Here is a 13,147-nt window from a genome sequence, read left to right as displayed (position 1 = left end):
TTTCTCCTACTTTCTACCTCCTTTTCTTCCCCCTCTCATTTCTTCTCTCCTTCTCCTGTCTCCTCCCTTCTCTTCCTTCCCCTTTCCCTGTCCTTGTCTGCCCCACTCTTTCCTCCCTCTTTCTCGTTTTCCACCTCCACCCTTCTCCCTCACCTCCTCCCTGTCCTCTCTTTTTTTGCTTCTTCCTCATTCCATCCCTCTCTTCGCTTCCTTATCCCCTTCTCCTTCTCTCCCTCTCCCTTTATTTCTCTTCTTTCCCTAGTTTCTTCTCTTTCCTTTTGCAACCTCCAACCTACCAAAGTTACAGGTTCTAGTTCCACTGTAGAATCCCTGGTTTTTAGCTTCTCTCCATCCTTCTTTTCTGCTTTTATAATTCACTCTAGCCTTCCAGTCTGGGCTGGGCATTTTGAAGGGGCCCCAGAAAGCCTTAAAGGAGCTCTCCCAGGGTTATCTGTATAAGGACGGAGGAAGACAGGGAATGGACTTGTGACTGGGCCTCCAACTTCCCAAAATGCAGCCAGTGAGAGTACAAATGGCTGGATGCAAAGTGTGACTTCTTCCTTAACAGCTTCTTCTTCCTTCCTGGACCTTCATTTGAGGGAGCTCCCATGTGCTCATGCTTTCTGAAGACCCCCTTTCTACTCTGTCTCTGGGGAAGGTATCTCCCTTCCCCCAAATAAACAAGCACTCATCCCCTTTTTGTACATCTGATCTTCCACCTCTCTCATGGGAGCCCTTAGGGGCAGGATCCATCTTTTTTTACTTCTATTTTTAGAATGAGCTCAGTAATTGTTTCTGCTGGCCAGCTCCAAGGTCAGCGGGCCAGTTATTGCTGGCCCCGTTCCATCGCCCTCATTTTACAGAGGAGACCACTGAGGACCATAGAGTTCAAGTAGCCACTGTCACACAGGTAAAAAATAACAAAGTCTCGGTTTCAGTCCGGATCGTGATTCTCAATCCAGTGAGTCTTTGTGGTTCCAAGTCCAGCACTCTCCCTGTGTGAGAATCACAGAGAAAAAATCACATCCCAATAACTTACTTTGCTCCAAGGAAAATGAGAAATGAGCTCAGTCTATAAATGTCATCCATGTCTATTAAACCCAGTTTAAGAATCAGAAAAAGTTGTTTTGATTTTGTTTGCTTGTTTGCTTTTTACTTCTAAAGTATATTTTTTTAATCTGCCAAAGAAATTGCTGCCTGCAGTTATTCATTACATTCCTTGGGGCAGAATTACACAAATTAATTCACTTTCCAGCCAGTCTGCAAGGCCCACTGAGCTCAGCCATCCTTAGGAACAATGGTGTACAGAGAAGCCCATCATTCAACTGCTGGTTTCTTTTTCCATTGAACTCCAGCCAAACAGGCTGATGGAGGTCGGGGGTTGGGGAGGGGAGGCAGAGGAGACCCACAATGGAGATCTAGCTTTCTAATGAGCTGCCACCTGATCTGAATAAAGACAGGGAGAAAGACAAGTTCCCATTGGAAAGGCATGAGAACGGGGGACAAGGGCACATTCTGGAACTCTGCAGGTGAATCTGCTCTTGTCACCACAAAGGTGGGACTGGGGATCAGGTGTTTCTTTTGGGTTTATAAATCCTCACCATCCTGAAGTGGACACATTCAGGAGAGAGAAAAAAAGCTACCAGGAGCCCTGATCGATTAAGGTAAGCAAAGGTTTCCAGGCCTTTTTATTCAGGAGTCGAACTATTTGATGTTTGATTTAATATTTATATTTGATATTTGATGTTTGAGTGAGAGAGGGATTTTGCCCAATTATTTGAGGGAAATGGCTTGTAAATGACATATAAGCATCCTCCTCATCCCTAGGGGACTAGCTACCTTTGCTGCTGGTGAATAGTCCATAAAGAAATCATGCAAAGAAGATAGAAGATAATCTGGGGGATGTTTGGGAATGAGAGGGGTCTCTCCCTGGGAGGCTGAGCACATAATGATCGGCCATCCGACTTTACTAATAACTTTCTTTTCTTCACCTACTCTGTCTATTAGTCTAGGTAGGCAGCAGAATCCCATGAGAACTCAGAAAAGAGGAATGAATTGTTTAAAGGTAAAAAGGATGTACTGAAACAAGGTGCAAAGTCATCAAGATGAATGGAGAGTCACGCTCAGTTTTTTAAAGTAGCCCCACAATTCCAGCGCAAGAGTGTCATAGCTGGAGAGGAATTGGGCTGAGGAAGATCTGGGAGGGTGCACGGACTTCAACTCATTATCTGTCGATAAGGCAGAAACCAAAGCCAGTCTAACCTTGGGCTTTGAGAGGAAAGGCAGAGGGTCCAGTTGTGATCATTTGGATCACCAAAGATTAAGAAGGGCATCTGACTGGCAGGTCAACAAGGTTGCCAAAGAGCATTGAGCACATTCTTTGTTAGGATTAGCTGAAAGAGAAAACACTGGGTCTGGGAAAGAAAGAGACAGGAAAGTGAACTGTCTTCAATGATTTGGAAGGGAGATCAGGCTTCTTTTGCTTAGTCCCAGAAGGTAGAAATAACATTAAGGAAGGGAAGCCACACACAAAAAAAGATGTAGATTTAAGGTAGGTGGTTGTTGTTATTGCTTTAAAGTGATAACACTTTGAGCTTTCCCAACGTGAAATGGGCTGACTCAGAAGATCATACATCCAACTTCACGAAGATCTGGGGAGAACATGGGGACAGGTCTCCAAGCCCAAAGTTGATGATGCTTTCTTTGTTGAGGAGAGAAAGTTTTTAGATGTGACTTGGAGTGGAAGACACTAGATTCCTACCAACCCTCAGATTCTAAGTTCTGGCTTGATAGGAACCTGGAGATTCTAAGTTCTGGCTTGGTAGGAACCCTGAGATTCTAAGTTCTGGCTTGGTAGGAACCTTGAGATTCTAAGTTCTGGCTTGGTAGGAACCCTGAGATTCCAAGTTCTGGCTTGGTAGGAATCCTGAGATTCTAAGTTCTGGCTTGGTAGGAACCCTGAGATTCCAAGTTCTGGCTTGGTAGGAACCTGGAGATTCTAAGTTCTGGCTTGGTAGGAACCCTGAGATTCTAAGTTCTGGCTTGGTAGGAACCTTAAGATTCTAAGTTCTGGCTTGGTAGGAACCCTGAGATTCCAAGTTCTGGCTTGGTAGGAACCTAGAGGTTCTACGTTCTGGCTTGGTAAGAACCCTGAGATTCTAAGTTCTGGCTTGGTAGGAACCTGGAGATTCTAAGTTCTGGCTTGGTAAGAACCCTGAGATTCTAAGTTCTGGCTTGGTAGGAACCTGGAGATTCTAAGTTCTATGGTATTATCTATCTCAAAGGGACTTTGTGTTAAAAATTCTGGTCAACATAAAGATATCCTCATACTCCAAAAGGCTGCCCTAAAGTGATCAGCAGAAGGAGAGGCAGAAAACAGGAGAGCTACAAATGAATGGAATGAAGAAGAACCCTTTTCACCACTCCTACCCCCACCCCTGCATTTCTTCTCCTTTAAAAAATACTCCAGACTGTTTATTCCTTTTCCTCAGCTCAGCTCCTATTTGTCTCGGATCAGGAGCTTTCTGACATGGTTACATGTCAGAAAGTCTTTATCTTGTCTGTTTTTTTGAACTGTAAGCCATCTCCTTTCATTCAAAGGAAGGAATGCCCTTGAAGGCAGAAGGCAGCCTCTGTCTTTTGCCTTTGAAAACTCAGTGTCTGCCACAGTTCTTGCTCTAGGTCACGTAGCACGTTCTATTCTTATCTCCAAGCCTTTGCACTGTCTGTATATCACACCTAAAATGTCTTAAAATTCAGCTCATCACTTTCTACATGAGGTTACTCCTGATCCTCCCAGAGATTAAGACACCCCCCCCTTCCATTGCCTTGTGTCTGCTCTGGATGGTTTGGGGTGCATAATTCAATATACGTGTTGTTTCCCAAATTAGACTGAGACCCCCTATAGGTTATTGGTTCCCTTTTTATTGTTTCCAGCCCTTAGCACAATCTCAGAAATATAGTAGGTGCTTAATAAATACTTGTTGATTGCCTGGTTGATTCTTTGCTAAAGCAATAAAGCAGGCTCTTTTAAAGGGGAGACCATCAGCCCTTGACACCATCCTTCCTGTTCCAGTGCAGAATCACCCTGCTGGTCGCCGAGGGCCTCATCGCGTTCCTCAGGAAGGAAGGATGTCACAGCCAGCTTTGTCCCTCCTCCTGCTTGTGACCCTCTCTGCCAGCCTCACCATGGCCATCAGGAAGGACAAGAGAGCTCCTCAGACTCTCTCCAGAGGTTGTGGGTGACACGGAGCCTGTTTCTCTACACTCTTTAGCCAGTTTGGGGAGGAAGGAGGGAAGGTTTTTTAATTGCATCTTTTTTCATCCACATCCTATTATATAAAATTGTCTAAAAAGCCAGACATCTCAGCATCAGCCATGTCCAGCCGGGGCATCGCTTGCCAAGGAACTCTCAAAGTAGTCAGTGTCTATTGTGGGTATAGACAGCTATGGCCCAGAAAAAAACTGGTCCTCCTCTCTGAGCCCAATCCCACCCATTGCCAGGCGGTCAGGAGCGGGGCTTGGAGGAAATGGGAAATGCACCCAAGAGATATAGAAAGAGATAGACAGACAAAAGACAGAGAAACAAAAGGACAGACAGATAGAAAGACACACAGTGAGAAACAGACAGAGACAAAGACAGAGAGACACAGAGAGATGGGCAACGGTTTCCATTGGATTGTGCAAAGAGCCCTGGGAAGCTCTGAAGTCCAAGATCAGCCCCTTCCAACTGTGTGGACAACTCACTTTCACCTTGAAAATGAGGGACTGCTGGCCAGAGGAGTGAGAAGACAACTCAGAAATGATGGAGGTTAAGCTCCCCATTGTATAGATGTGGGACAGGCCAGAAGTGAGGGACTTCCCCAGGTCACACAGCCTGGTGCAAGAATACGGTGGCCACCTCCTTCCCTGATGCGTTTGTTAGTCATTCACAGTTCTCTTTCCTTTTAAGGTTGAAATACACCTGTGGATAAACAGTGCTTTATTTATCCCCATTTTGTAGATGAACAAACTGAAGCTCAGAGCAGAGAAGCATTTTGTTTGGGACCAAATAAAAGCAAAATCAACCCAAATCTTTTGCCTCAAATATTAAGATCGCCATATCCCACTGCCTGAAGAATGAAAGGAAATCTGTGTGTGTGTGTGTGTGTGTGTGTGTGTGTGTGGCCATAAAATACTGCATAAATACAACCTGTTCTTATTATCATTATTATTTCACAGTAACTGCTTGTCAGATGCATTTTCTGTTTCTGCTTCAGGATGGGGCGATGACATCACTTGGGTACAGACTTACGAAGAGGGGCTCTTCCAAGCCAAGAAGAGGTAAAGAACTCGTTCTAAAGTGCTTTTGAGATATTATGTGAGACAGAAGAAGGAAAAAGGAAGGAAAGATTAAAAGGGAAAGAGACAGAAAAGGAAAAAAAGAGAAGAGAAAGAAAGGAGGAAGAAAAACAGAGGAATGGGGACAGAATGTGCGAATGGAGATATGGGTATGGGTGTGTGACAGACAGAAATGTGGGAGAAAAAGAAAAGAGACAGAGAGGAGCAAAGAGAGACCAGGAATACTGTCTTTCCTGATGGAATTGGTCTCTCTTGAGAGAAGGGAGAGTTTCAGTTTGATCTTTATATTTTCAATGTTCAAGGTACACAGTAGGTGCTTAATAAATTATTTTTGCTCAAATGATGGAACGTGATAAACAGGACCAAAAGGTCACAGGAGTAATTCATGGCTGAGAGTCAGATACCCTGAAGCCCTGACTTCTCACTGGGATTCTGGGGAAGTCACCTCACTGCTCCAGCCCTATGTTTCTTCATCTATAAAATGAGAATTCTGGATTCTGTCACTAAAAAAATTTTAGTTCTATCACTCAATGTCCCTCTACCTTTCAGAAACAGTTTCTCAAAGCAGAACCTATCCCCTCTGAGTTACTGTGTGCTCCTCACATATCTAATTAGTACCAAAAGGCAATTTTACTGTTTTCACAAAAATCTGATGCTCATCAAGGTATAATGTGCAAGAGAAGTCTAAGGCATTTGTATTCATTTTCTAATTGGAGTTAAATGACAGATTTTTTTAAAAGTGGCTACAAAAAAATGGGAAGGAACCTCGGGAATCAGTTGTGCTGGAAGCCAATTCCAACTAGACTTTTGTTAGATTTTCATGGTGAGCATTTACACTTCGTAAATTGTCAAGATTCAAGATCTTGATTCGATGTTGGGTTGATTGTCTAGACTTTAAAAAGTGATACAGAAAATGTTAAGAATGCAAATTAAACACAAAAATGCAACTGTTAAACATTTATTAGCCCACCCATCCTCAGAGGTCTAGCCCAATTTCTGCTTGAAACATTAATCCTCACTGCAGACTACCCCAAAAGTCTCTCCCAGAAACCCCCTTAGTTACAATAAAGGGAACTCTCAAGTCAGCCCATTTCATTTTAATTGTTAGGGATAAAAATGGAAAATCTTAAAACTTGGTCCAAGAAATCAAATTCCCAGGTATAATTTTGGGAGCTGTGCCTTAATAGCATGTAAGAGGGAGAGAAAGGATCTGGGGGGAGGGTCACAAAGAAGGGGAAGGATATTCGTGGCTTCCAAACTCAATATGAGTCAATGGTAAGACATGGCAGCCAACAAAAGCTAATAGTTTGCCTTCAGAGAGGCATTAGCCCTAGGAAGAAGGAACCTATGGTGGCAGTGTATTTTGCCCTGGTCCAACAACATAGTGTATTGTGATCAATTGGGAAAACCATATTTTTAAAAGGATGCTAATAAAATGCAAAAAGACCAGGAAAGGGTAAGTAGGATAATGAAGAGCCTCTAGCTCACACCATAAAAGAAGGAGTCAAAGGAACTAGGGATGTTTAATCTGAAAAAAATAAGGTTCAATTTATTAGACTACCTGCCATCTTAGGGAGAGGGTTGGGGGGAAGGAGGGAAAATTTTGGAACAAAGTTTTGAAAGAGTCAATGCTAAAAAATTACCCATTCATATGTTTTGTAAATAAAAAAGTTTAATAAAAAATAAAGAAAAAGAAAAGAAGGTTTGTTGTAAGGCTGGGGAAGGGGTAGAATAGCTATTATAAATTATTTTTTTCCCTTTCATATCACAACTTTCTCCATTGTGGTTTTGATATATCATAGGTTGGTATGAGAAATTAAATCAGAATTTGGGGGGAGTTCTGCAGAAATGGCAAATGACATGCAAAGGCCAGCAGATAGCACAGAAAAAGTTTAGAAATACATATATGTGCAGTATTATATATGAGCATGTTTTACCATTTAATACCATAATAATTCAGATTTTTCTGGTATAAGAGAAGGCCAAAAATGTTTCCATGGATTATATGGATTTTCCAGATTGCTGGGGCAGTACATCCCTAATCTCCATGATGTGTACTCTAAAACCTTCTAAGAGAAAGGGGGATTAGCCTTGGTGTGTTGGCCCCTAGAGGATATATGAGAATAGGGATTATGAGGAAGAGTCCAGTAGAGTCCTAAGAAATGGTTTTTCAGAAGGGGAAGGTGCTTCCCTTGGGAGGTGTGCATTCTCACTCAGTGAGATCTCCAACCAAAGCTTGGAGGATGGGGCTCTTCTTGGGATTGCATGAGAGGGGGAGCACCGATGACTTAAACTCAGACTAGAGATCTCCATCATCCCTTCCCGCTTGGAGGTTCCGTGATTCTGGGAAGTTTTCCCTTGTAATGAGTCAAAATCTGCCTCCTTGCAGCTCCCACCTGTTGGTCTTTATAAGTCCTACAGGTCCAAGCAATCGAAATCAAATCCCTCAAGGGAACTAGCAACCAGCCCTGGACCAGCCTGTTGCATTGTTTCAGTTTGGCCACTCATGTTTTCACGAAGAACTTGTAGGTCCCAAAGATGGAAAACTGAGGGGTATCTTAGAGATTGTGTAGCCTACATAGAAGTGAAACAATTGTATTTTTTCCATTTCTTTAGCAGAAATGAAAAGATAAAGGAGTCACCAAGCGAATATCCCTCATGTAACTGCAAGCAGAAATTTGACTGAACGGAATCTCAATCTGAAAGAGCAGGTTCTAACAATTCCTTCTCATTTTTCTCCACCAAATCCAGAGAAACTGGTCTTCATTCTGTTGCTCTCACAGGGAACTTCATCTCTCATATCTGCATTTTTCCCTTAGCAGGATAATCCTCCATGACTGGAATCCATTCTCTCTGATACATAAGAACTTTCAATTCCTTCACGACCAAGCTCAAGTGCCATTTTCTTCATTAATCCATTTTTGTTTCCACACAGTTGCTGGTGCCCTCCCTCCCTAACTACCTCCCCTTTAGCTGTGTTGCCTCCGTGTTCTATATTTGTGTACATATTTATGTGCTTATGTATATATTTACATGTGTACATGTCATCTTCTTTGACAATATGAGTTCCTTGAGCGTGAGGAATGTTTCACTGCTGGATTTGTATTTCCAGTCCTTAGTATAGTACCTGTAACCTAGTAGGTGCTTAATAAGTACTTACTGATTGGATGATTGATTGATTTTTTTTTAAGAATCACTTTAACTATCTCTTTGGAAAAGACTAAAACCTTTCTTATTCCTAAAATTCTCCACAAAAATTGAGGTAATCTTTGGAGAAATGAGTATCTCGAAAAATTATCCTGGCTATCTCTAAAGAGAATATAACAATTAATCTAAAAATCAAAATTAGAGTTCATTGATTTTGTTCAGCAAATCAGATTATTTTTCAGGTCACTTAAATCAAATAAATATTTACTAAGCATCTACTATGTGTTAAATGCTCTGCTGGACACTGGGAACTCAAGATCAAAACTAAAAGTCCTTTTCCTTAAGGGGATTACATTATACTGGTATAGCAATTAACTAAATCTTAAAATTAAATTTGACTCTACAATTTTTCATTGTGCTTCTCTTCGGCCAAAAGTAAGTATTTGCCTTAACTGGAAGCTACTTGTATTTTTTTATTTGTTTGTTTGTTTAGTAACAAGCCCCTGATGGTCATTCATCATCTGGAGGATTGCCAGTATTGCCAAGGTAATGTTAGGGATCTCACACCTTGGGAGCTTTCACAAATAAAGGAGCAAAACTCCCATTAAAATTCTAAAAAATCTAGTATTGATGTAGCTGGATGGTGCAGTGGATAGAGCACCAGCCCTGAAGTCAGGAGGACCTGAATTCAAATCTGATCTCACACTTCCTAGCTGTGTGACCCTGGGCAAGCCACTTAAGCCCCATTGCCTCAGGGAAAAAAGTGTACTCAAAACCAGGGATGGAAAAGGCAAACCTTGTATCACACTGCTCTACTCTGGTTAAAGAACACACAGCAATTGTCACCAGCCTCCACTCCCCATGTTGATAGTGAATACTCTCATTCATAGCAAGAGTGGAGGGGATAAAAGAGAAACAAATGAAATAATAATCAAAATCTAAAATGAGTCCACTTAAAATACTCAACTTTTGGTCCACTGTGGCAGGAAATTATGAAGCTACAGATTTGTAAATAAGAGATCATCCTATTTTTATAGCTGGCACTAAAATAACGTGTTGGGAGACAGAAGCAAAAAAAAAAAAATAAAATAAAATAAAAGAGGAAATAGGAGAAAGTGGATGGTAGGGGTCTGACCTGTATATCCTTCCAAGATACAAATTCAAATGACCATGCTTATCAAATAGGATTTTGAGGAACAGGAGCTGCCCAAGATTGATATTTATCAAAATCAAGTTCTTTTGCCCTTTCAGCCTTAAAGAAAGCCTTTGCCAACAGTGATGAAATCCAGGAAATGGCTCGGACTAGCTTTGTCATGCTCAACCTTATGGTAGGTGAAATCCACATGCTAGATTTATTTCCAATGGGAAGTTCCACTGGTGAGTTTTGCTTTTATGCTTATATTTGGTTTTTTTATGATATATGAAATCATAGAGTCAGTGGAGCTCGGAAAATAGAGAGCTGACAGATTCAGGTCCTATCTCTGATCTATCCAATTGTATGATTCTGGGCTAGTCACTAAATTATTATTTTTATTTCTCAGGCAAATTTATCATAGACTAGTTGTGGTTTTCATCTGTCAGATGGGGAAATTGCAATTAATTTAGTGTATTTTATTTTCAGCCAAAAGCTGAATTAATTTATGAATTAAATATATTATTATTTATTTTATTATGAATTTATATATATATAATTTATAAATTAATCTGATTAACTTATGCTATTTTAACAATTAGTTGTGCAAAGAAAAAGTAAAGAAAGATTCTTTTTTAATCTGTCCAAATTTCTTCTCTTCCCTCCAGCATGAAACTACAGACAAGAACCTGTCACCTGATGGGCAGTACGTGCCCCGAATCATGTTTGTGGGTAGGTATCCATATATGCACATGAGTAAACTTCAAATGCATCCTTGTTTCAAAGTAAGATTTCTAAAGTACTGCTTCTGTTCCCCCCAAAAAGCTCTAATTCAAGTATATTTCTGTCTCCAGTGGAAAGATATCAACTTCATCCATCTCAAAATAGCTCATTTGTCTCTCACTTATATTTCCTTAGTTAAATGTAAATAGAGTCTGGGTCTCACTTCTCTCATATGCAAGATGATGGGAATCAGCCAAATGTTCTCTGGGATCCTTTCCAGCCCTATGAACTCTAATTGGGTCATTCCTTCCGATAATAAAAATTAGTAGAGTTAAACTGTAAAATTTAGGAATCACTAACTATACGAAGGATCCCCGAGGGGCAGCATGTTGACTTAGAAAACTCTATATTAATATTATCTCTGTTTTATTGTATTTTATTTATTTTGATAGATATTCCCCAGTTACATTGGGAATTACTGCTTCTGGCTGCCATCTGAGGTCTTGTGGACCACCTACAGCCTATTGCCCTCCAGTGTTGGACATCTCTAATATTAATGGCACATTACCTTTACCACTTTCTCATCCTGTGAGATATTTCTGCAACTGAAAGATTATTCAGTCCAACAGCATTTATTGAGTGTCCACTGTATTCTAGGCACTGGTTTGTGTTAGCTATACAAAAACCAATATGGAGCAATCCCTGCCCTTTTCTACTGGAAAATCAGTTCATTCCTCCAGACCAATGTCCTGAGTATTTTTGTAATTACATTACTTAAGTAATAATACATTTATTTCTTTGGAGTAGATCCCTCTTTAACAGTCAGAGCTGACATCACCGGGAGGTACTCTAATAGACTCTACACATATGAACCCCAAGATTTGCCAGTGTGTAAGTATCTGCCCCAGACTCCCTTGAGATTTGGGGGAAAGAGTGATTTCTTGATAATTTTAAAATTTCCACTGATTAGGAGATGAGATAATCCCTCATCCAAATTACATGGGTCTCTAACATGATATCACACCTAGAAAAAAGACTATTGCCTACCAGAGTCTGGCACTTAGGGGGAAGGGATGGGGGTGAGGAGGATGGCTCATTCTGATCAAGTACAATGGAGTTGGAAGGTTAGCCCATCCCCCAAATAGTCTGACCCCAAAGCCGATGGCTTGTCTGGTGAACAATGAGATCCTTCAGCCCCTGGGATGAAGCAGTGGGTAGAGAAGAGGCAAGTAAGGGAGTGGGGGGGTTATTCTCAGGGAGGCATTAGAAAACACCTTGGATAAAGTATTCCCACACATTGGTGACAGTTCCATTGACTACTACTAGAATGATGCTTTAAGGAACTGCAAAAATTGGCACCCATATCCATCTTTTATTTTTCTGAATGATCAATTTATTAATTAGGCTAGCTAATAATCAATAAATCAATAGTCTGGTTTTTCTTTGTAATCAAAAAAAAAATATGGAGGGCATGAAAGCCTTAATTTTTTTTTTGGAAAGGAAATGCCCCGACCAGTGGAAATCAATCCTGATAGATGGACATCTAATGGGAAGTTGGGCTAAAAGTTTGACTTCAGCTCCTTTTGCTGAGAACATGGCTTGAACAACTCATATCCATCTTGATGGCCTGAAGGATCTATTCCATGAAGAACCTACTCTTTTGAGAACAATATTCAAATTGTCCCGATTCCTTTGATGATATTTCAAACCCTTGAACTTACATAACGTACTTTTGTTATTTTCCCTCTCTTAGCCGACTCTGTTCACAAATTATTTAAGTCGATAGGTCTGTATACATGGGAGCTGAAACAAACAATATGCATATTTCATTTTGTTAGAAGTCCAACCTTTCCTTGCTTTTCTTTCAGTGATAGAAAACATGAAGAAAGCCTTACGACTCATCCAAAAGGAGTTATAGATGGTGGTGGAAGAGACACAGGAAGCCTAAGGGAGAAGGACACGGAAACCCTCTCGGCTTTAAAGCATATTCATTAGCTCTCTGACTAGTGCCTACTGGGGTCACCACAGTACCAGCCCACAGGGACGTGGGGGAGGGTCTCTCTGCCTTCCAATATTTTGAAAGTTGAGACTTGAGAAGTGAGAAGGTGACACCTGAAGCAGGCTAGTGTCAAGTCTTGGGGCTGCAAAATGCAAAGTCATACATTTAATTTGACAGAGAAGAGCTTGGGAGTCTGATGATGGGGAGTAGAGCTACTGATGGCAGGCCCAAAAAACATTGACCCATAAAACACCAACCACAGTCCAGCCCCTACTTGGAACCTTGGACAGCACTAAACTAACTTGGATTTCTTTATAATGTGAAATTATCTGAAAGTGAAGAGTAGACGATCCCAGTTAGGCAGCCACAGGCAATGCTCATTTTCGCCCCAGCTCCCAAAACATTAGAATCACACGCTTTTCTCCCTTAGCATTTACTTAACAGGCATTCCCTGAACCTAATTGAAATTTATAGTTTAAACAGCATAGGGAAAGCAGCGAAATGTAGGGCACCACGAACCAGCTTTGAAGTCAGGAAAACTTGGATTCAAATTCTGCCTTTAAGATGTAACTCACTGTAAATGATGCAGCGGCAGGTTAGCTCCTTGCAGAGTTTTAGTGTTCAAGTATCAGGTGTCAGGTCTGATGACGGAGCACTCATAATGGTGTATGGATAGGAAATAAATGGTTTTTTTTTTAATCTAAGCTCCCAATCTCCAAGCATCATTAATGGCTGTGTGTCAACTCTATTCTCAAGATGATAACTTGAAATAATTAACATAAAGATCAAAGTCGTTTTGGAGGAAG

The 13,147-nt window shown here is 41.0% G+C and overlaps 1 protein-coding gene across 1 annotated transcript; it reads left to right on the top strand.

The window, feature by feature from the left end:
• The first annotated feature begins 4,131 nt into the window (after positions 1 to 4,131).
• Positions 4,132 to 12,260, top strand: AGR3 (anterior gradient 3, protein disulphide isomerase family member). The gene is made up of 7 exons (XM_051962806.1): positions 4,132 to 4,234; positions 5,259 to 5,322; positions 8,981 to 9,033; positions 9,739 to 9,815; positions 10,288 to 10,351; positions 11,150 to 11,233; positions 12,211 to 12,260. Exons 1-7 carry the CDS (start codon positions 4,132 to 4,134, stop codon positions 12,258 to 12,260), a joined length of 495 nt encoding a protein of 164 aa, XP_051818766.1.
• The last annotated feature ends 887 nt before the right edge of the window (positions 12,261 to 13,147 follow it).

This window comes from Antechinus flavipes, chromosome 5 (genome assembly GCF_016432865.1).
Source record: "Antechinus flavipes isolate AdamAnt ecotype Samford, QLD, Australia chromosome 5, AdamAnt_v2, whole genome shotgun sequence".
Lineage (NCBI taxonomy): Eukaryota > Metazoa > Chordata > Mammalia > Dasyuromorphia > Dasyuridae > Antechinus > Antechinus flavipes.
Note: the sequence above shows the minus strand (reverse complement) of the source record. Positions and strands in the feature narration are given on the sequence as shown.